General features: G+C 36.2%; 1 protein-coding gene across 2 annotated transcripts in view; it reads right to left on the reverse strand.

The window, feature by feature from the left end:
* The window catches only part of TBC1D32 (TBC1 domain family member 32), a gene marked incomplete at its 5' end in the record, with an annotated part of 226,159 nt that overhangs the window by 148,700 nt on the left and 56,326 nt on the right, over nucleotides 1–21,133 (reverse strand). For both annotated transcript variants that reach the window (XM_080699878.1, XM_080699877.1), the window contains 3 exons: nucleotides 466–608; nucleotides 7,800–7,892; nucleotides 12,562–12,702. In XM_080699878.1, the coding sequence (XP_080556004.1) occupies nucleotides 466–608; nucleotides 7,800–7,892; nucleotides 12,562–12,702 (377 nt within the window). The remainder of the gene's footprint in view (nucleotides 1–465; nucleotides 609–7,799; nucleotides 7,893–12,561; nucleotides 12,703–21,133) is intronic.

A 21,133-nucleotide genomic window follows, 5' to 3' on the forward strand; every position in this document is an offset into this window, starting at 1 on the left:
ATATACAAATGTTCAGAACTGGCACTGCATATAATAAGCTTTCTTTCTAAGGTAATAATACCAATTATTTTTATTAAGAAATACAGTTGCCTCTTCAGGAACATAATCATATTTCCAAGGGCTATTAAAATTGCCACTAAAGGAAATAACTAAATGTTTAAAAATTAATTAGATTTGTAAGACAATTAACTTCTTAGTAGAATAACTTTTCAAAGTTCTTTGCACCAGAACTAAGGTTGATTAGAAAAAAATTATATTGTATATACATTTCCCCCTAACTTGTAATAATATAAGCAGCTACATAAACTACCATTAGTAAAAATCTCTATCAGTACAAAATACATTCATGTTTTGAAACACAATGTAACTAACAAAACATTAAAAATATATCAAAATAAAATCTAATTGAATATTCACTAGAAAACGGGTAAGAGATGCTTTATGTCTTTTGTAAATAATACGAACCTCATTTTCTTTCATTAAATTATGAATAGGCTGAAGAAGTGTCTCTATCACAGTGCTGTTGTATAAGCATTCAATTGCACATTCTTTTTGATCACAAAGTATTCGTAGAACTTCAGTCACCATACTTGCAGGAGAATAATTCTCTAAAATCAAAAGTATTTTGAAAAGTTAAACATTAAATACTTAGTGCTTTTGTGTGTGTGTGTGTGTGTGTGTGTGTGTGTGTGTGGTACTTGAGATGGAACATAAGGGCATTCTACCTCCAAACTATACCTCCTAACCCTTTGATTTCTTTCTTTCTTGATCTCTTTTTTTCCCAGAAACAAAAATAGGGGTTTATTTAGGAAAGTGAGGGATACACTCTTGAACTGCAGGCCATATCAAGAGGGACAGCTTTTATCAAATGCTTTTTCAGCATCTATTGAAATGATCATGTGACTTTTGTCTTTGTTCTGTTTACATGATGAATGACATGGAATGATTTTCATATGTTGAACCAACCTTTCTGGTTGAACATACAAAAATGTTCATCCTTGTTGGGATGAACACTACCTGGTCATGGTGTATGATTTTCTTGATGTGGTTTTGAATGCATGTTGTTAGTATTTTCTTTAGCAGTTTTGCATCCAAGTTCATCAAAGATATAGGCCTATAGTTTTCCTTCCTTGAACTGTCTTTATTTGATTTTGGTATTAATGTGATGTTGGCTTCATAGAATGTATTTGAAACAGTCACTTTTTTTTTTCTTTTTCACGAAATAGATTGAGGAGTATCAGGATTAGCTCTTCGAAAAATTTTTTTTTTTTTTTTTTTTTTTTTTGGTACTGGGGCTCCTGGAAGCCCTTCTACCTCCAGGCTACACTCCCAGACCAATTTTATACTTTTTTATTTTTGGAAACAGGGTCTCTTAAGCCAGCGTGCCTGGCTTTGAACCTGCACAATCCTCCTGTCTCCACCTCCCAAGCGCGGGGATTACAAGCGTGCGCCACCACGCCCGGCTAAAAAATTTTTAAAGAGAGAGAGAGAGTACATTTCTACTCTTTATAGAAAGTTCTTTTTATAGGTGACCCCAGTGAAAAGGCGGGTAAGGGTGGTCTGGGTTTTTTGTTTCTTTTTGGTGTGTGTGTGTGTGTGTGTGTGTTTCAAAATCCTCAAGTTCCTGACATCTGATCAATGGGTGGTAGCTGGGTGGCATCTGAGCTTGACCAAGTGTCAGATCTTTCTTATGTATCCTTCATTTATAAAACATATTAGAAACTCTTGTTAAAAAGATAGGCCTTTAGCATTAAAGATGAGGGCCTTTGTGGAATATCTGCCTAAGGAAAATCAGACCCCTTAAGATGATAATTAAAAAAACAAGACCCAAAAATATGCTAACTGCAAGAAAAATCACCTCACTTGAAAAGAGATACACAAATTGAAAGGATGGAAAATGATATTCCAAGAAAAAAATAATCTGAAAGAAAGCAGAGGCAAATATACTTACATCTAACAGAATAGACATTAAGATGAAATTAATTAGCAAAGACAAAGAAGATTATTACATATTAATCAAGGAAACAATTCATCAAAGATATATAGAAATTATAGATATACGTGTACCAAATGTTGTGGTACCAATTTTATAAGACCAACAGTACAGGCCAGGCATGGTGGTGCACACTTGTAATCCCAGAGCTTGGGAGGCTGAGACAGGAAGATCGCACAGGTTTGAATCTAGCCTCAGCTACTTAATGAGACTCTTAGCAACTTAGTGAAAGCCTGTTTCCAAATAAAATATAAAATAGGTCTGGGAGTATAGCCCAAAGGCAGAAAGCCTCTGGGTTCCACCCCAGTAATACCACAAAATAAAAAAAAGCACTAGACATAAAGAAAGAGACAAGCCCCAATACAATAATAGTGGGTAACTTCAGTACTCACTCACCAACAGTAGATCATCCAGACCAAAAAAAAGAAAAAATCAATAACAAAAATTAAAGAACATTAGAACAAGTGAACTTAATAGACATCTACAGAATATTCCACTCAACAGAAGAATACATATTCTTTTCTTCAGCATATACAATTTTTCTAAAATAAGCCATATATTAGGCCATACAAAACAATTTTAGCAAATTCAAAAAACTGAAATAATTTCTTGCATCAGATCACAGTGAAATGAAAGTAGAAATCAGCAGGGAAAGAAGCTAAAGCAATTATACAAGCACATGTAGATTGACACAATTCTGAACAAATTTAAGTTACCGAAGAAATCAGGGGGAAATTCAAAAAATTCCAATAATCATGAAAATAAAAACACAACATATTGTTACAATCTGTGGGATACAACAAAAGCTGTAGTAGGAGAAAAGTTTATAGCAACAAGTGCTTACATAAAAAACATAGACATCTCAAATAAGTAACATAATGATGCATCACAAGATCTTAGAAAAACAAAAACAAACCAAACCACAAATCAGGAAAAGGAAAAATAAAGATCTGAGCAGAAATAAATAAAATAAAAACTAAAAATGAATACAAATAACCAATGAAACATAAAATTAGAAAATGTTTAACTAGCTTAAACAAAAAAGAGAAAAACCAAATAAATAAAATTAGAAGTATAAAAGGAAAAATTATAGCAGATGCCACTAAAATTCAAAGGATTATTAGGAAGTATTTTGGAAAGCTGTATATCAATAAATTGGAAAATAGAGAAAAATGTAAATTTTTCTGGTCATATATTACCTATCAAAATTGAACCAAATTTTAAGCGGAACAATAAGTTTTGAGATTGAAACAGTTATAAAACTTCCCCCCCTCAAATAAAAAAGCCCAGGATCAGTTGGAGTCACTACTAAATTTTACCAGAATACTAAAGAATTAACATCAATGCTCCTCAAACTACTCCTTCTAAATTCATTCTAAAAAACTAAGTACTAGTTGTTAAGGATATGGTTAAAAAAAGAAAACTATAAGTCAACATCTTTGAAATAGATATAAAAATTTTCATTAAAATCCTTCCAAAATGAATTCAGCAACACATTTAAAAATCATCCACTTTGATCAAGTTGATTTCATTTCAGGGATACAAAGATGGTACAACAAAAGCAGTTTAATAAAGGTACCCAATACGGAGAGCAAAGAATAAAAAAAATCAGTTATCTCAACAGATGCAAAGAAGTCTTTGATAAAACTCAGTATCATCTATGAATAAATTAAGAATAAAAGGATTATACCTAAACATAGTAAGGATTATATATGGCAAACCCATAGCCAATATCATACCAAATGGAGGGAAACTAAAAGCATTTCCTCTAGGATCAGGAATAAGATAAGGGTGTCAACTCTCACCACTCATGCTCAATACAGCATGAGAAATTTTAGCCAGAGCAATTAGGCAAGAGAAAGAAGAGGAATACAAATAAGAAAGAAGGAAGTCAAGTTATTTTTGTTCGCTAACGATATGACCCTATCCTTAGAAAATCCTAAAGTCTGCACTCAAATACTCTTATAACTGATAATTGCAGTACAGTAAGACACAAAATTATCATAAAAATCATAATAGCCTCAAGCAATAAAATACCCAGAAATAAACCTACAAGGGAGACCTCTACAATGAAAATTACTCAACACTGAAGAAAAAAATTATAAAACACCAGAAGGTAGAAAACTCTCCTACATTCACAGATTGTTAAAATTGATGTTTAAATGATCTGACTACCCAAAGCAATCTATAGATTACATTCAATCCCCTCCAAAATAACAATGACTTTCTTCAAAGAACTGAAAAAAAAAACTCTAAAATTCATATAGAAGCACAGAAGACATTGAATAGCCAAAGTGGCCTGAGCATAGCACTGACCTAAAAACAGACCCACAAAATGAGCACAAGCAGACAACTGTAATTCCAGTACTTGGGAGGCTGAGACTGAAGGATATCACAAGTTCAAGACCAATCTCAGTAACTTAGGAATATACTGTTTCAAAATAAAACAGGTTGGGAGATAGCTCAAAGGTAGTATGGCCTTCAGTTCAATCTCAAGTAAATAAACAAACAAAAAAAAAAAGCAGACACACAGACCAATGGAACATAATAGAGCATTCAGAATTAAATCCAAGCATCTATAGCCACTTATTTTTGACACAAATTTGAAAGGACAGCCTCTTCAAATTCTGCTAGAAAAACTGTATTTTAGAACTAGACCCTCATTTCTCACCCTGTAAAAAAATTAACTCAAAATAGATTAAAGAACTTAATGTAAGATCTAAAACTTTGAAACTACAAGAAGAAATTATAGGGGAAGCACTTCAAGATACTGGCACAAGCAACAATTTCCTGAATAGGACTCTAATAGCTCAGAAAACAAAAGTAAACAATGACAAATGTGATTACATCAATTAAAAAGCTGCACAGAAAAGGAAACAATCAAATTGAACAGACAACGTTAAGAATAAAAGAAAATATTTGACAGTGGATAAATATTCAGAATATATAAAGAACTCTAAAATTAACAAAGAATAAGTAATCCAATCAAAACTTTGGCAAATGATCTGAAGAAACACTTCTTAAAAGAAGAAAAACAAATGTTCAATAAGTATATGAAAATGGTATGTACAATAAAGCATGATTTTGCCAAAAATACAAATGGAATCCTGCCATTTGCAGGAAAACAGAACTGGGGGGCATTATGTGAAATAACTCAGATACTGAAAAATAAATATCACATATTTCTGTCATGTGGAAATAAAAATGAAGACCTGAAAGTAGAAGAGGAATGATTAGGTGGAGGCCAAGATGGAAGAAAAGAAAGGATGGAGAAGATCAATGCACGATATATTCAAGTATGGAAATGTCACTGTGAAACCCATTTATTTGTATAATCAATATGTGTAAAAAAAAAGTAAACAGAAACTATGAAAAACAGATCATTAGATTATAAATCAAATATTAACATGTAATTTTCACAGGAGGATTATTTTTTATCATAAAAAGCACAGTATGTCATAGGACCATGTAGCAGGGTAACTTAAACAGGTTGAATGAATAAATCAACAGGTTGAAAAAATGCTCAATTTCCCTAATCAGAAAAATTTAAATAAAACCCCTAATGAACTAACATCTCACCCCAGTTAAAATAACTGGGACAAAAAAATAAATGTTGGTTAGGATACAGAGAAAAGGGAACTCCTATGTACTGCTCTGGCAAATGTGAGTTAGACAGCCTTTAATATGGGTATTCCTCAAAAATATTTTTTTAAAAACATACTTGCAACACCCATGCATACTGCAACATTATTTACAATAGCAAAAATAAGGTTTCAAACGAGATGCCCTTCAGTGGATGAGTGGGTAAAGAAAATGTGGTATATTTATACAATGAAATACAATTCAGCCATATAAAAAGCAATACTGTTATTTGCAGTACCATGTAATAAAGTGGAGGTTATTATGCTAAAGTGAAATAAGCCAGAAGCAGAAAGAGAAATACCACATGTTCTCATGTATTTATAGAAACTAATGAATCAATCTTAGAGCCAAATTGAATGGAAGATTGATTAGTAAAATAAGACTGAGAAGGGCAGGAAGGAGTATGGGAGAAAAACAAGTTTAATAAAGGGTACCAACACAGAGTGGAAGAACTACTTCTGGTTCTTCTTTAGCACAATAGGATAACTGGTGCCTAAAATAATCTGTGATATATTTCAAAGTGACTAAAAGAATATGAAATTTTCAATATAAAAATTATTAATGGCTGAAGAGATGCAAATGCTTGTTACCTTGATTTGATTATTTCATATTGTATACATATATTACCGTAACATACCACATAAAAATGTACAAATATTGTCTCAAAATTATACAAGCTGGGCATGATGGCACATGCTTATAATCTTAGTACTTGGGAGACTGATACAAGAGGATCGTGCAGGTTCAAAGCCTGGCTTAGCTACTTAGTGAGGCCCTCCAACAACTCATTGAGACCCGGTTTCCAAATTAAAAATACATAGCCAGGCATGCTGGTGCACATTTGTAATCCCAGTACTTGAGAGGCTGAGACGGGAGGATCTAGGTTTGTGGCCAGCCTCAGCTTCTTAGTAAAGCCCTCCATAACTTAGAGAGACCTTGTTTCCAAATAAAGAATAAAAAATTGGACTGGGTATGTAGCTTGGAGGTAGAAGGCCCCTGGGTTCAATCTCCAGTACCCCCTCCCCCACACACACAGGCTGGAGGTGTAACTCAGAGGTAAAATGCCTCTGGGTTTAATTTTCAGTACCACAAATTAAAAAAATATAAAATAGGTCTGGAAATATTGCCCGGAGGTAGAAAGCCCCTGGGTTCCATCCCCAGTATCATAAAAAATTTTAAATATACAATAGGCTGTTATAATTACATAGATAAAACCTACCACTTGAGGTAGCACTAATGAAAACACAAACCATTTTTTTCCTTTGATTCATTTGAGTTCCTCTCAGAATTCATACCACCATTTCTAAGATACTTCTTAATTTAAGAACACTATGGCTGATGTTTTTTGAGGTGCTTTGTTATTAAGTACCTTATTTTGTAAATTTGGGGCATTCAAAGGAAAAAGTGTGTTAAGTTTTAAATGTTAAGATTTTTCAACTCCGGGGGGGGGGGGGATAATTGGGGACTGAACCCAGAGGCATTCTACCTCCAAGTTATACCCCTAGCCCGATTTTTATTTCTAATTGGAAATAAGGTCTTGCTGGGTTGCTGAGAGCTTTACTAAGTAGGCAAAGCTGGCTTTAAACCTGCAATCCTCCTGTCTTGCGTCCCAAGTACTGGGATTACAGACATGAGCTACCACATCCGGCTTAAAACATTTTTTATATAAATCTGCCAAACAGCTTAAGACTAAATAGCATTTTACTGTAGAACATGAAGGGTACTTTTTTTTCTTTACTCTTATGAAAGATGATCATGGAAAAAAAAAAAAAAAAAAACCCTGAAGATTTGGATGTGAGTCCAAACAAGTTGGCTGATCAAAACATTCTGGGAAGCATAAAGGGCAGAAAATATCAAAAACAGAACACATTAGTACCTATCAATCAAACTATGTCTCATCTCTTGAGAACATCTTGATCTTAATGAAGAATATTAAAATTCTCAGCAAAATTGATTCTAAATAAAACATTAGTAAATTAAAGACATCAATGAACAAAATTAAATTTCATGGCTTACTTCAGGACCAATGTAATTTCTTATATCAATAATGCTATATCTTAATGAAGCCTGCTTACTAAACCAGGTCAGGCACTGAAAACATTTAGACAAGAGAATACTTAAATATGTTTAGACTTTATTTCTCTGTTTAAAATAGAAGGATTACCTGAGTGTGCAGATGATGTCATCTTTGGACAACTTGGTGAGTAATAGATAAGTTGAGTAAAAAGAACAAGTAGATCTGTAAGGGACATTGAATCTTTACAAAAGAGAAAAAAAGAAAAAGAAGTGAATCCATAGCATATGATTACAGTTTAGAACAATTTAACTGGAGTTCATCCACCTATGTAACTGTGTTCCCAAGGAATTATAATGAAATCAGGCAGAAGGGAGCTGACAGATGACTCCATAACAAATTAGACATCATACACTAAAAGATGAAAGAGCAAGCAGTGCAACGAGTATTGTGGGAAAGTATAATTTCTCCATTTATTCTGAACCAATTACTGAAGTTACAATAGATATATGAATCTAATCATCGCTATTTGCATTTATGCAATTATAAATGAAACAAAGGAAAACAACTAATTTTTTTGTAGTACTAGGGACTGAACTTAAGGGCATTCTACCTCTGAGCTATACCTCCACCCTATTTTATTTTTTTATTTTGAAATATGGTCTGCTAAGTTGCTGAGGGCCTTGCTAAGTTTCTGAAACTGGCCTCGAATCTATGGTTCTCGTCTCAACCTCCCAAGTGCTGGAATCAGAAGTGTGCGCCACCATAGACATGACTTAAAATGCACTAATTTTGGTCACAGGGCTGAGTAATACACTATTAGTCTCCCAGTAGCTTTGAAAGATAACTCGTATGTGAGTTATTATAACGGTTGCCTAGGCCACTTGTCAAAAGCACTGACTTCATCTGGACCTGAGCAGGTGTCTGATGGGTGACCAAAAGAGCTGTAAGAGCTTGAGATCTCTGCCTTCATCTTCTATCTATCTACTCTGCTACCATAACATCTGGATCACACTGTTTCTGCTCAATTCTGCATGTAAACATGTTAATCATTTAAGGAATGTTTGTCCAAAATTAACAGCACAAGACTGATTTAACAGAAATCCCCCTAGTCTCCCTGCTTCCCTTTCAAGGCTGAGGACACCAGGATAAGATAAAGTAAATAGAATCAAGATTTACAAGGGCGTCATGACTACAAATAAAGTCAACAGATCACCAGAAACCAAATTTTGCAACATTGTGCTCCAGACCACCAGAAAAATGCCTCGAAGTCTATAGTCCTAACCTAACCCCCACCCCAAAAACACCCACAGCCATCTATAAAAAGGAACTTGAACTTAGGCTCAGTTAAAATTATCTTTTAGGCCGGGTGTGGTGGTGCATGCTTATAATCCCAGTACTTGGGTGGCTGAGACAGGAAAATCACAAAGTCGTGGGCCAGCCTCAGCAACTTACTGAGGCCTTTCGCAAATCAGTGAGATTCTGTTTCAAAATAAAAAATAAAAAATAGGGCTGGGGGTGTGACTTGGAAGTAGAATGCCTCTGGATTCAATCCCCAGCAAAAAAGAAAATAAAAGAAATAAAAATCACCATCATCTTTTAGGATGCTGGTCTACCATCTTAGTCTTGCTGGTTTACCAAACAGACCTTTTCCCTTACTCTGACAAACAGTTCTCAATTCACTGGGCCCTTCTTGAAAGGCATGTAAATGAATATGGGTTTGGTAACAGGAGTATTAAAACTTGGTTTATCAAGCACTACAAAATAGTGGTTAGCAAACTTTTTCTATAAAGAACCAAATATCAAATAATTTTGGCTTTATATCTTAATTATCTCTATCACAACTACTCAAATCTGCTAGTATAGTACTAAGTAGCCACAATCAGCCAGTGAATAAATATGGCTATTTATCAATAAAAGTTTACATTTTTCACATGTCACAAAACAGTCTAAAATTTTTAACAATTTAAAAATATAAAAACCATCCTTATCAAACGAGGGTGCAAACAGATGGCAGACCAGATTTGGCCCATGGCCTATAGTTTACTAGTCCTCCTATAGAAGCTTACATTAAAATATCTGAATAAATGGCAAGTGAAACTTAGAGGTAAATGTTGGCCCATTTTATTACAGTAAAACAGAACTCTTAGTGTTTAGTTTTTATATAAACTGGTATTTTGGATAGGCAAAAATACAGATGTTAAAAGTCAATATAAAATGCTAAATGAAGAGCCAGGAGTGATGACGCATGCTTGTAATCACAGCACTTGGGAGACTAAGACAGGAAGACTGTGTAGGTTTGAACCCAGCCTCAGCTACTTAGTGAGGCTCTCAGCAACTTAGTGAGACCTTGTTTCCAAATAAAATATAAAATAGAGCCAGGCGTGGTGGCGCACGCTTGTAATCCCAGCATTTGGAAGGCTGATACAGGAGGATCGTGGTTTGTGGCCAGCCTCAGCTACTTAGTGAAGCCCTTTGCAACTCAGTGAGACCTGGTTTCAAAATAAAGAATAAAAAATAAGGCAGGGAGTGTAGCTCAGAGGTCAAATGCCGCTAGGTTCCATCCCCAGACCCACATAGATAGATAGATAGATAGATAGATAGATAGATAGATAGATAGATAGATAGATAGATCGGTCTGGGAGTGTAGCCCAGGAATAGAAGGCCCCTGGGTTCCATCCCCAGTACCCCAAATTAAAAAAAACGCTAAATAAATGATAGGTGATAGACATATTAACTTAGAATACATGAAAAAAAATATAAGAAGTGTACATTAGTCTTTCTGTTTATGTGGAGTTCAGCAATATCCTATAAAATGCTAGTTTTTTTAATTGAAAGCCAACTCTCTGCTAAGCGCCCATGATACCTAAAACTGCATGCATGGCACAACTTTGAGAATTACAAAAAATACATGAGGCAGTGTCTTTTCTCAAAGAGTTCACAGTCAACTAGGAAACAAAAATGTAGGCAAATAAACAACTAAACAAAAAAACTATTCAAAATGAATATACCATTTAAGAGAGGTCAGCAAACTCTATAGCTCTCATGATTTGATTTTGTAAGGTTCAAAAGCTAAGAATGGATTTTACATTTTAAAATATGTCAAGGGACCTTGAAACTATGTTCAGACTCAGTGATTTACTAAGAAGACCTATAGGACTCAACATGTCATACAGCTATGCTTTTTAAAATAAAAGGACACAATCAAAATATAAAAAGGGGGAATAGGGTGAAATCCAAATCAAACCAGAAAAAGCTTTTAAGTGACTTCTCCCAGCAGAGTTGCACAGAATACACTTACTTATTTCAACATCAAGTTGTGACAACACATGTAAAATGCTGTCTACCAGGGAAGTTCATCAGAGACACAGTGCACAAAGTTTTTTATTAAAGGCTAAACACATAAGCACCTTCTGCCTAGCACATTCCAAAATATTCTACACTCCCAAAAGGAACACTGGTATTCAGCATAAATCACATTGTATACAGTATAGATACAGTGATCAGTATACAGCTTAGGGCCCTTAACAGTGCTGGGAGTAACAAGATTCAAGTTCCCAGATGACAGTCAAGAGCCAGCCTTGAAAGCAGGCATTTCTAAGAACAGCAGGCTATGATTTTTAACTCTTTTTTTACATACTGTTTTTTACACAGAGAGAATGTAAGGGAAAAAAGTATGTGACCCAACAAATCTAAATTATTTAATACCTGGCACTTTACTGGAAAAGTCTGCAGACTCCAACTCGATACTACATTGTTAGTAATAGAATAGAAGTTTTAAAGGGAGTCTTTTTTTGTTGTTTTGTTTTGGATTTTGGACTTGGGATCAAACCCAGGTGGTGCACTTGTCATGCAAGCGCTTTGCTACTTAGCTACATCACAGCCCTAGAATAAAAGTTTTAAAGTAAAGATGATAACAACATATAGTAAAATTTGATAGGAAAAATTAAATGAGATGTATGGCAAAAATAATATGGTAACATAATAAATGATGCAGGGCTTTATAGTTTATGGAACAATATTCTCAAACATGTCTCTATGAACAAAAAATTCTGAGTTATCAGGTATGTTGACACATGCCCGTAATCCTAGTACTTGGGAGGCTAAAACAAGAGGATCACAGGATCAGGGCCAATCTCAACAATTTAGCAAGACCCGCAGCAATTTAATAAGTCCCTGTTTCAAAATCAAAACTAAAAATAAGCCAAACACAGTGTTGCATGCTTGGAATCCCAGTGCTTGGGAGGCTAAGACAAGAGGATGGCAGGTTCAAGGACAGCCTCAGCAAGTAGTGAGACTCATCAAAATAGGAAAATCTGTTTCAAAATATAGATAATGAAATAGGTCTTGGGATGTAGCTCAGAGATGGAATGCTCCTGGGTTAAATCCTCAGCACCACAAAAATAAATAAATAAATATAAGTAAATAGGGCTGAGCGCATAGCTCAGAGGTGAAATGCCCCTGGTGTCTATCCCCAATAGCACAAAAAATAAAAATTAAAAATTAAAAATGCTGAGAGTATAGATAGCATCACTGATATCATTACTTCATTTTTACAGATTAAGAAACTGAAACAACACAGAGTGAATGATTTACCCAAAGGATCACAGAAAATTTATAGGAGAGCAAACTTAAACAAGCTCCTCTAGATTTATATGCAGAGCTGAATCAGCACGCATCTAGAATTTTTGAAAGGCAGAGAAAAGTATTAGAGGCTGAGGAAGAGAAAGAAAAAATACACCTGTAGAAAAAAAGTACATACTTAAAAGAAAAAACACTTCAAGGCACACAAGACTAAAGTTATATATCTAAGTGCCCTAGAAAATACATGGCAAGTCTCCAAGTTTGAATAAGCCGTAGCATATAAAACTTACCATACCTCAAAATACTCACTTATCCTAATTGCACTTACCTTTTCTATTCTTCAGCTTTATAGGAAATAGTTTTCTGCCTTGTTTATAGATCAATAATCTTCCTAAAAGGCACAGTGAGTGAATAAAATAAATATACTGTAATTCTTGTCCTGAGTAGCAGAAAATTTTCTGTTTGTTCCCTTAAAAGAAGCAAAAGAGAACATGCATTTGATGTTGTACTTTGTTGTGTGTGCTTTGTAGTCATGCATCTTAGTGGAGTACAAGATGGTGGAGGCATACATGCACATATCACTCATTTATATTACTGTATTTTACAGCATCTGTTTTCATTTTTTTCTGAAAAAACAAGATGGTAGTCTATAACTGACACACTGTTGCTAAAAATTGATTCATAATATTTATTTTTCTTATGTTTCCTAGGGTCCTTTAAATCTGAAGAAAAGCAATGCTTATAAAATTATCAAAACTCAGAGAAGTTAAATATGCATCAAATGTTCATTCTAAAATAAACACCATGACAGCCAGGCATGCAGGGTGGCACACACTTGTAATCCCAGCATTTGGGAGGCTGAGACAGGAGGAACCTGGCTTGCAGGTAGCCTCAAGCTACTTAGTGAGGCCCTTTGCAATTCAGTGAGACCCTGTTTCAAAATAAAGGGTAAGCCGGGCGTGTTGGCGCACACTTGTAATCCCCACGCTTGGGAGGCTGAGACAGGAGGATCACGCAGGTTCAAAGCCAGCCTCAGCTACTTAGTGAGGCTCTCAGCAACTTAGTGAGACCCTGTTTCCAAATAAAATATAAAAAAAGGTCTGGGAGTATAGTACAGAGGTAGAAAGCCTCTGGGTTCCACCCCCAGTACCACCAAAAAAATAAAAATAAATAAAAATAAAGGGTAAAAAATAGGGCTGGGGTGTAGCTCGGAGATAGAATGCCCTTGGGTTCCATCCCCAGTATCACAAAAAAATAAAAATAAAAATAAAAATAACATAAACACCATGAGATTGTTAGAGTTATCACCTATCACCAAAGAGGAGCTTCAATGGTAAGTTAAAGGAGGAAGTCAATAGAAAATATTACTCTATAATTTTACTAATTGAAAACGAGAAGCCAAAATATGACAGCAATACAAGCATATTCTTGTTTCTAGCAGCACAATTCACAATAGCTAAATTATGACATTGGTGTTAGGTGTTCATCAATAGATAAATCAATTATGAAATTATGGTATACAAACAGAATGGAATTTTACTCAGCTATAAAGAACAAAATTATTTCATTTGCTGGAAAATGGATGGAATTTGAGAATATCATGCTAAGTGACATTAACCAGTCGGAGAACGTGAATAATTGTATGTTTTCCATCAAATGTGAAAGTTAAACAGAAAAGCTGCGCATGGTGGCGCACACTTATAATCCCAGCATTGGGAAGCTGACACAGGAGATCACAGGCTTGTGGCTAGCCTCAGCTACTTAGTGAGGCCCTCCTCAAAACAGTGCGGCCCTTCTCAAATTAGTCCCTGTTTCAAAACAGAGAATAAAAAATAGAGCTGGGGGTATAGATTGAATCCACAGTACTGAAAAAAAGAGAAGAAAGAAGGAAAGTTAAACAAATTGGGAAACAAAAGAGACCTCATGCAGAGGAGCAGTCTTGAATGGAGTAGTGAAGGGGGATAGATATGTAAAGAAGGTAACAGTTTAAAATTAACAATGACATGTACAGGGAAGGAGAAGGCGGGTAATCGAATCTGGAGGGAAATGCCCCAAGTGCTGTTTGCATTCACATGCCTATCCCTCTGTACCTCATCATGAAGTATAATTACCACGCACCAGTAATAGTATATTAAGAAAAAAATAGCCAGGCATGGTGGCACATGCCTGTAATCCCAGTACTCAGGAGGCTCAGCCAGAACAATCACAGATTCCCAACCAGCCTCAGCTACTTAGTGAGGCCCTCTACAACTTAGTGAGAACTTATTTCAAAATAAAAAATAAAAAAAAGTAGGGCTGGGGCTATATCTCAGAGGTATATGCCCCTGGGTTCAATGCCCAGTACCACACACACACAAAAAAAAGAAAGATAGAAAGCCAATACAGGTAAAGTCTATGCAAAAATTCCAAAATCTAAAAAACTCTAAAATAATTCTAATCCTAAGCATTTCAGATAAAAGGATGCTCAACCTATAAAACAAAAGATCATATTTATAACCTTATTTGAAAATAAAATTAGAATCTCTATAATATAAATATCTATATATAGATAGATGTATATATATATATATATTTATATATATGCTCTATTCACTCACTGACCCATACATTCAAGTTCTATTGAATATTTATTTTATACAAGATCCTAATCTACTCATTAATGTTAAGAACACAAAAATAAGCTGCAAATGGTGGATTATGCTTGTAATCCCAGTACTTGGGAGGCTGAGACAGGAGCAGTGCAGGTTCGTGGGAAGCTTCAGCTACTTAGTAAGGCCCTCCGCAACTTAGTGAGATCCTGTTTCAAATTAAAAAATAGGGCTGAGGTTCAATTCTCCTTGGTTCAATTCCAAGTATGACAAAAAAAAAAAAAAAAAAAACATGGCTTCAAATTCAAAGTATGGCAAATAGCATGGTATGACCAGAATATGGAGAGGGCAAGTGGGAGAGACAAGAGGCTAGCAGAAGCAGGTCATAGAGTACCTGCCCATGAAAGGAATTTGGACTTTATTATAGAGGCTATTAAAAAAATGTTAAAGGGGATGGCGACCGAGAAAAGCGGGGCTTAAGAGCCCAGCTAACAACAAATCTCCATTACCACAAAATCAGCGCCTTTCATAGCCAGAAAACACCATCACCAGTGAAACAAAAAATCACCAGGCTCCAGAGAGAAAGCAGACTGAGAACAGAGCCACAGAAGAGATACACCGGCCTCGCGCCCGAGGACGCGGCAGACGCGGCAGCAGCGCCATACTGCCGGCGGCAGCGGCGAATTCACCAGACGGCCACAGCAAGCCGAGGTGAGCCACTGCGGAACAGCTAGGCGAGATTTCTCCGCGCAGAGAGCATCTAAAGCTCCCAGTGGCCGAGCTCAGCACACGCTGCAGGGATTCAGAGTAGAAATCAAAATCAAGAAGAAAAACGCCAGCCCCACAGCCGAGGGCGTAGCAACGGCGCCATATTGCTACCGGCGGCAGCAGCAGCAAATTCAGCGAGGCCAGTACAGCTACATCTGCGTACTCAAGAACAGTGAGTAAAATTGCGGGCCACAGAGGAGAAATCCCTGGAACTTGACCCAGTGGGGGAGGGGCGGTGGCCGAGATATCACACCATAGGAGAACGTGCAACCTGGCACCCCCCACAGTCTAAACCAGCCTCTATCGACTCTCTGGGTCAGAGACTCTGTGATAAAAACCCAGTAAAGAAGTAGTGGGGTCTGAGATACTACTGACTCGAGATCCAGAACACCTTAAGGGAAGTCATAGTGACCCAAGGGAAGAACCCAGAGAAGGCACAAACATCCGAAATCATGGGAAAGAGAAATAATACTGGAGCAATGAATGCCCACAACCCCACAACATCAGAACCCGATAAAACAGAAAATCAGAGATTTCTAGAAGATCAAATCAGGAAAATAACTGTAGAAATAATAGAGGTGCTTCAAAAAGAACTCAGAGAGAGCCAAAAAGAGATAAAGGATGCAATTAATGAAGTAAAGGCCTCAATTCAAAGCACAAACAACCGATTAGAACACATGGAGAACAGAATCTCGCTCTTAGAAGATGAGCAATCCAAAAATGAACTCATAGTTTCTAATCTAGAAAAAAATATCCGACAGCAGGAGTCTGATATTGAAGAAATATGGGCCCATTTTAAGAGAGCTAACCTAAGAATTATTGGAATAGAGGAGGGAAAAGAAAGTGAAACCAAAGGGATCAACAATCTCTTCAAGGAAGTAATAGCAGAAAATTTTCCAAACATAGAGCAAGAGGTTGATACAAAGGTCCAGGAAACTTATAGAACTCCCTTTAGACAGGATCGGAGAAGAGGATCCCCACGCCACATAATTGTCAAAATGACCAATGTGGAAGCCAAGCAGAGAATCTTAAAGGCAACAAAAGCAAAGGGCCAAGTGACATTCAGAGGCAAACCAATTAGAATCACTCCAGACTTCCCAAATCAAGTCATGAGAGCCAGAAGGGCTTGGAGTAACATATTCCAAAATCTGAAAGAAAACAACTTCCAGCCAAAAATTTCCTACCCAGCAAAACTTTCTATCAAATTAGATGGAGAAATAAGAAGCTTCCATGACAAACAGAAACTGAAGGAATTTATGTCTTCAAAACCAGCGCTAGAGAAAATACTCAAAGAGATTAACTACAAAGAAGAAATAGGTAACACACATCAGAACTAGAGAAACAAGATTTTCCATCCAACAGACAACTAAGATTGGTTATCTGTGGAGATTCATTATTTATGTTAGTCTTTTACCTATCTCTCAATGGTATTGTTTGCCTTTATTGTTGTTAATTTTTAGGATTTCTAGTTGGAATATTAATATACCTTCAGATATAGCATTTGGAAATATTTTATCCCATTCTATTAGTAACTGTTAACTCTGTTTACATTGTCTTTGGATATACAATATTTTTTTTATTTTTTAGGGAGTTTGTATACTCTTCTGTTGCCTGTGCCATTGAAATCATAACAAAGAAATCACTGCCAATTTCAATGTTGTGAGGTTTTATGACCCAGATTTTCTCCTAAAAGTTTATAGTCTTAAGATTTATATTTAGGTCTTTTATCTATTTTGAGTTAATATTTGTATATGGGATTAGGTAAGGGTCCAATTTTATTCTTTTCCATGTAACTATTATTTTTTAACAATATTTAGTTAAAAGATTAATATTTCCACCACCAAATGTTCGTGGAAACCTTGTCAAAAATAACTTGACAATATAGGGAAGAAGTTAGCTCTAGGCTTTTATTTAACTCCAATGGTTTATATATCTGCCTTTAGAATAGTACTACACTGTTTCAATTATTGTAGCTTTATATGGTTTGAAATCAGAAAATATATATCTTCTAGCTTTGTTCTTTTTCAAGATCGTTTTGGGTACCTAGAGTCCATATTCCATATTAGGATAGATTTTTTTCTGAAAAATAAATATATAAATATATGATAGTTTCACCTAAAAAATAGAAAAAAAATATTCTCTGGTAAGAAAGAAAGCAAAAAGAAATATTGAAATGTTATCTTTAAGTCATCAAAAGCTTGGTATCAGACAAATGAAACTGTTATGTGAGATTATCATTTTTAATTTTAGATAAATTGCCATAATACTAGATGTCAACTACTAAGCCAAGCATGGGAGGGAGGGATAGGGAGAGAATGGGGTGGGGATTGGGTGGGGGCTGACTGGGAAAAGTGTGCATGTATGTCTACAAAAGTATGTATCCTACTATGATGTATGAATACAGTGCACCAATAAAAAAAATTAAAAAAAAACAAAGAAGGGGAAAAAAAAATGTTAAAGGGTTTAAGGAGGAAAGTTACAACCAAATCTATACTGTAGAAAATTGATTCGGATGGCAGTGTAAAAAGTTGATAAAACAAAGTGACAGTTGGAAAGGAGAAATTACATTTAAAAACTGTGCATGAGAACATTAGCAATAATAACTTCTAATTATTACAAAAGGAAGACAAATAAGAACAGATGTCTAAGAAAATGGAACTGATATGCCTCAGGCGAGATTATACATGTACAGTTAAAGACTGACAAAAGATAAGAAAACTCCATTTTCTAACTGGAATATCTGTTTACAGGGTAAAATTTGTCTACTTAATTCCAATGATAACAGAAATAAATCCAAAAAGAGAAGCAACAACTGATTTCAGTTCTTGATATTCTAATTTTTGAAGTCTACATGTAACATTCAATGCTAAGATAAAAGTGGGTGGATCTGAAATTCAGGAAAGAGATGCGAACTTGAATATTCAGTCACTATTTACATGGAAGTATATAATTGAAAACATGAAAGTGCAGGGCCTCCACCAAGAACAGAAAACTAAATCATAGACACCTCACTGTGTTGGTGGAAAAGTGAATAGGAAACAAAGATTTGGGGCCTGAGAGAATTCACAATACTCACAAAGCCCTTCCCTCAAGAGACACAGAGAGGTACAGCACATACAACATAGAACTTGCTCCACTTTTTGATATTAAAAACACATGAGCAAATTAGAGACTGCTGGAACAGTGCTGTTTCAGTCAGCCATCTCGCTGTTGGGATCAAACACCTGCACACACAAATAGGAAGAAAGATTTATTTGCGTATGGGTCTGAATATTTCAGTCCATATATTGTCCATTTATGCCAGCTGCCAAGCAAGAGCCTGGGCTCTAGGTCCTCAGAGAGTGATGGCAGGAAGCAGAGAGAGCAAGGGGAAGGGGCTAGGGGCACATAGAGTCCCCAAGGCCACAGCCCAGGGACTCGCCTCTGGCAGGCCCTGCCTTCAGAGGCCACACCTCAGGGACCCACCTCTGAGCATGGCTGCCTCCAAAGCCAGAGCTTAAGTTCCAAGGGACACTTCCAAAGTGTAACAAGTATCAAAACACGAATGCACAGTTATAAATGAAGCAAAGTCCTAGTTTTATCAACACACACATACACACACACAAACACACATACACACACACAATAACAGAAGTTAACAATCAAAAGGACAAATAAGACCAATCTGAAACAGGACACTTCTTAATCACAGGCTAGAGAAAGGGGGATGCTGATAAAGCTATACAAACACTTAAGAACAGACAGAAGCTGAATGAACATTTGCATAACTTATATATGGAAACATCTATTTTCTTAGTGAAATAAGAAGCAAGTTCTCGCCAGGCGCGGGGGTGCACGCTTGTAATCCCCGTGCTTGGGAGGCGGAGACAGGAGGATTGCACAGGTTCGAAGCCAGCTGCGCTGGCTTAAGAGACCCTGTTTCCAAAAATAAAAAAGTATAAAATAGGTCTGAGAGTGTAGCCCGGAGGTAGAAGGGCTTCCAGGAACCCCAGTAGCACTAAAAAAACAAGAAGAAGAAGAAGCAAGGACTCCAATTGAGAGAAAAGTGGGCAGGAACAAGGCAGGTACCCAGATAAAACTGGCAAATACGTTATAGAGCATCCAACAAAGAACACCCACAAGGATTCCAGAGCAACATAAAGTGATTTGAAAATACATATTTGAACTTTTAATCCTTGTCACCAATGCTCCCTGATCAATTTCCTAAGTACGTGAAAAAAAAAAAAAGAGAAAATTGATCATAGTTGGGGAATTGAAGGCAAGAATGAGAAAAACATGTAAAAGGAATGGCAAAAGAATAAAATGAGAGGTTTCTCCTAGACAGGGAAGAAGGCACACCGGGCTAGTAGAGGAGGAGGGAAAACAGTGCTGCATGCAACTTTTTTTTTGGTGGCACTGGGGTTCCTGGAAACCCTTCTCCCTCCAGGCTACACTCTAAGACCCATTTTTATATTTTTATTTGGAAACAGGAAAACAGGGTCTCTTAATCCAGCACAGCTGGCTTCGAATCTGTGCGATCCTCCTGTCTTCGCCTCCCAAGCGGGGGGGATTACAGGCGTCCACCACCACACCAGGCTGCATGCAATTTTTTGTGTGTGTATGTGGGTCTGGGATGGAACTCAGAGGCATTTGACTTCCGAGCTACAACCCCTGCCCTGCATGCAACTTTTAATATCAAGAAATAAGCAAAATCTACAAATGTGAACATGAAGCAATACATAAATGTTTGTACCCGCTTCCTTCCTTTGAGGACTACATTCTGACTTCTGTACTTTCTCCTCCACTAAAAAACACTAGCTTTTCAAACTCATTGATTATTGGTCTTGCTTTGAGTTAAAGAATATACTCAGAGGTATAACAAATATAAGGTATTTTAATATTTTTCAATACCTTATAATTTGCTTTGAAAAACAAACGTAAAATAACATAAAAGATGAAAATCACATGGCACGCTGGGAGATGTAAGAAAAGATCAAGAAATTTTCAAAAGAAGAAAGTCCTTTTGAACATTTTAAAGTTTATTCTTTCACAATGAGTAGTATTTTGAAGTTTTATTTGTATAAGTATGCATCATAGTGAGAATCAAAATAGTACATTCAGGCCGGGCGTGGTGGCACACACTTGTAATCCCCGCGCTTGGGAGGCAGAAACAGGAGGATCCCGCAGGTTTGAAGCCAGCTGCGCTGGCTGAAGATACCCTGTTTCCAAATAAAAATATAAAAAATAGGTCTGGGAGCATAGCCTGGAGATAGAAGGGCTTCCAGGAACCCCATTACCACCAAAAAAAAAAAAAATAGTACATTCATTTAGGCACACAACATCTCCATTTTGCTACCCTCCTTTTCCGTCCCTACACATACTTAGCAAGGTTGTGATACCTTCACTTACGTACCTATATTTGGTCTGTTTTCTTCCTCAAGCCTCCTTTTACTCTTCTCTTTCTCCCTTCCTCAACACCCTCCCACTATTCTATGACTTTCACTTCTTATTACATGAACTTCCTTTTTCTTTCCTATCTTCTCCCTAGCTTCCACACGTGAGAAA

The sequence above is a fragment of the Muscardinus avellanarius genome, assembly GCF_963383645.1.
Source record: "Muscardinus avellanarius genome assembly, chromosome: 8".
Taxonomy (NCBI): Eukaryota; Metazoa; Chordata; class Mammalia; order Rodentia; family Gliridae; genus Muscardinus; species Muscardinus avellanarius.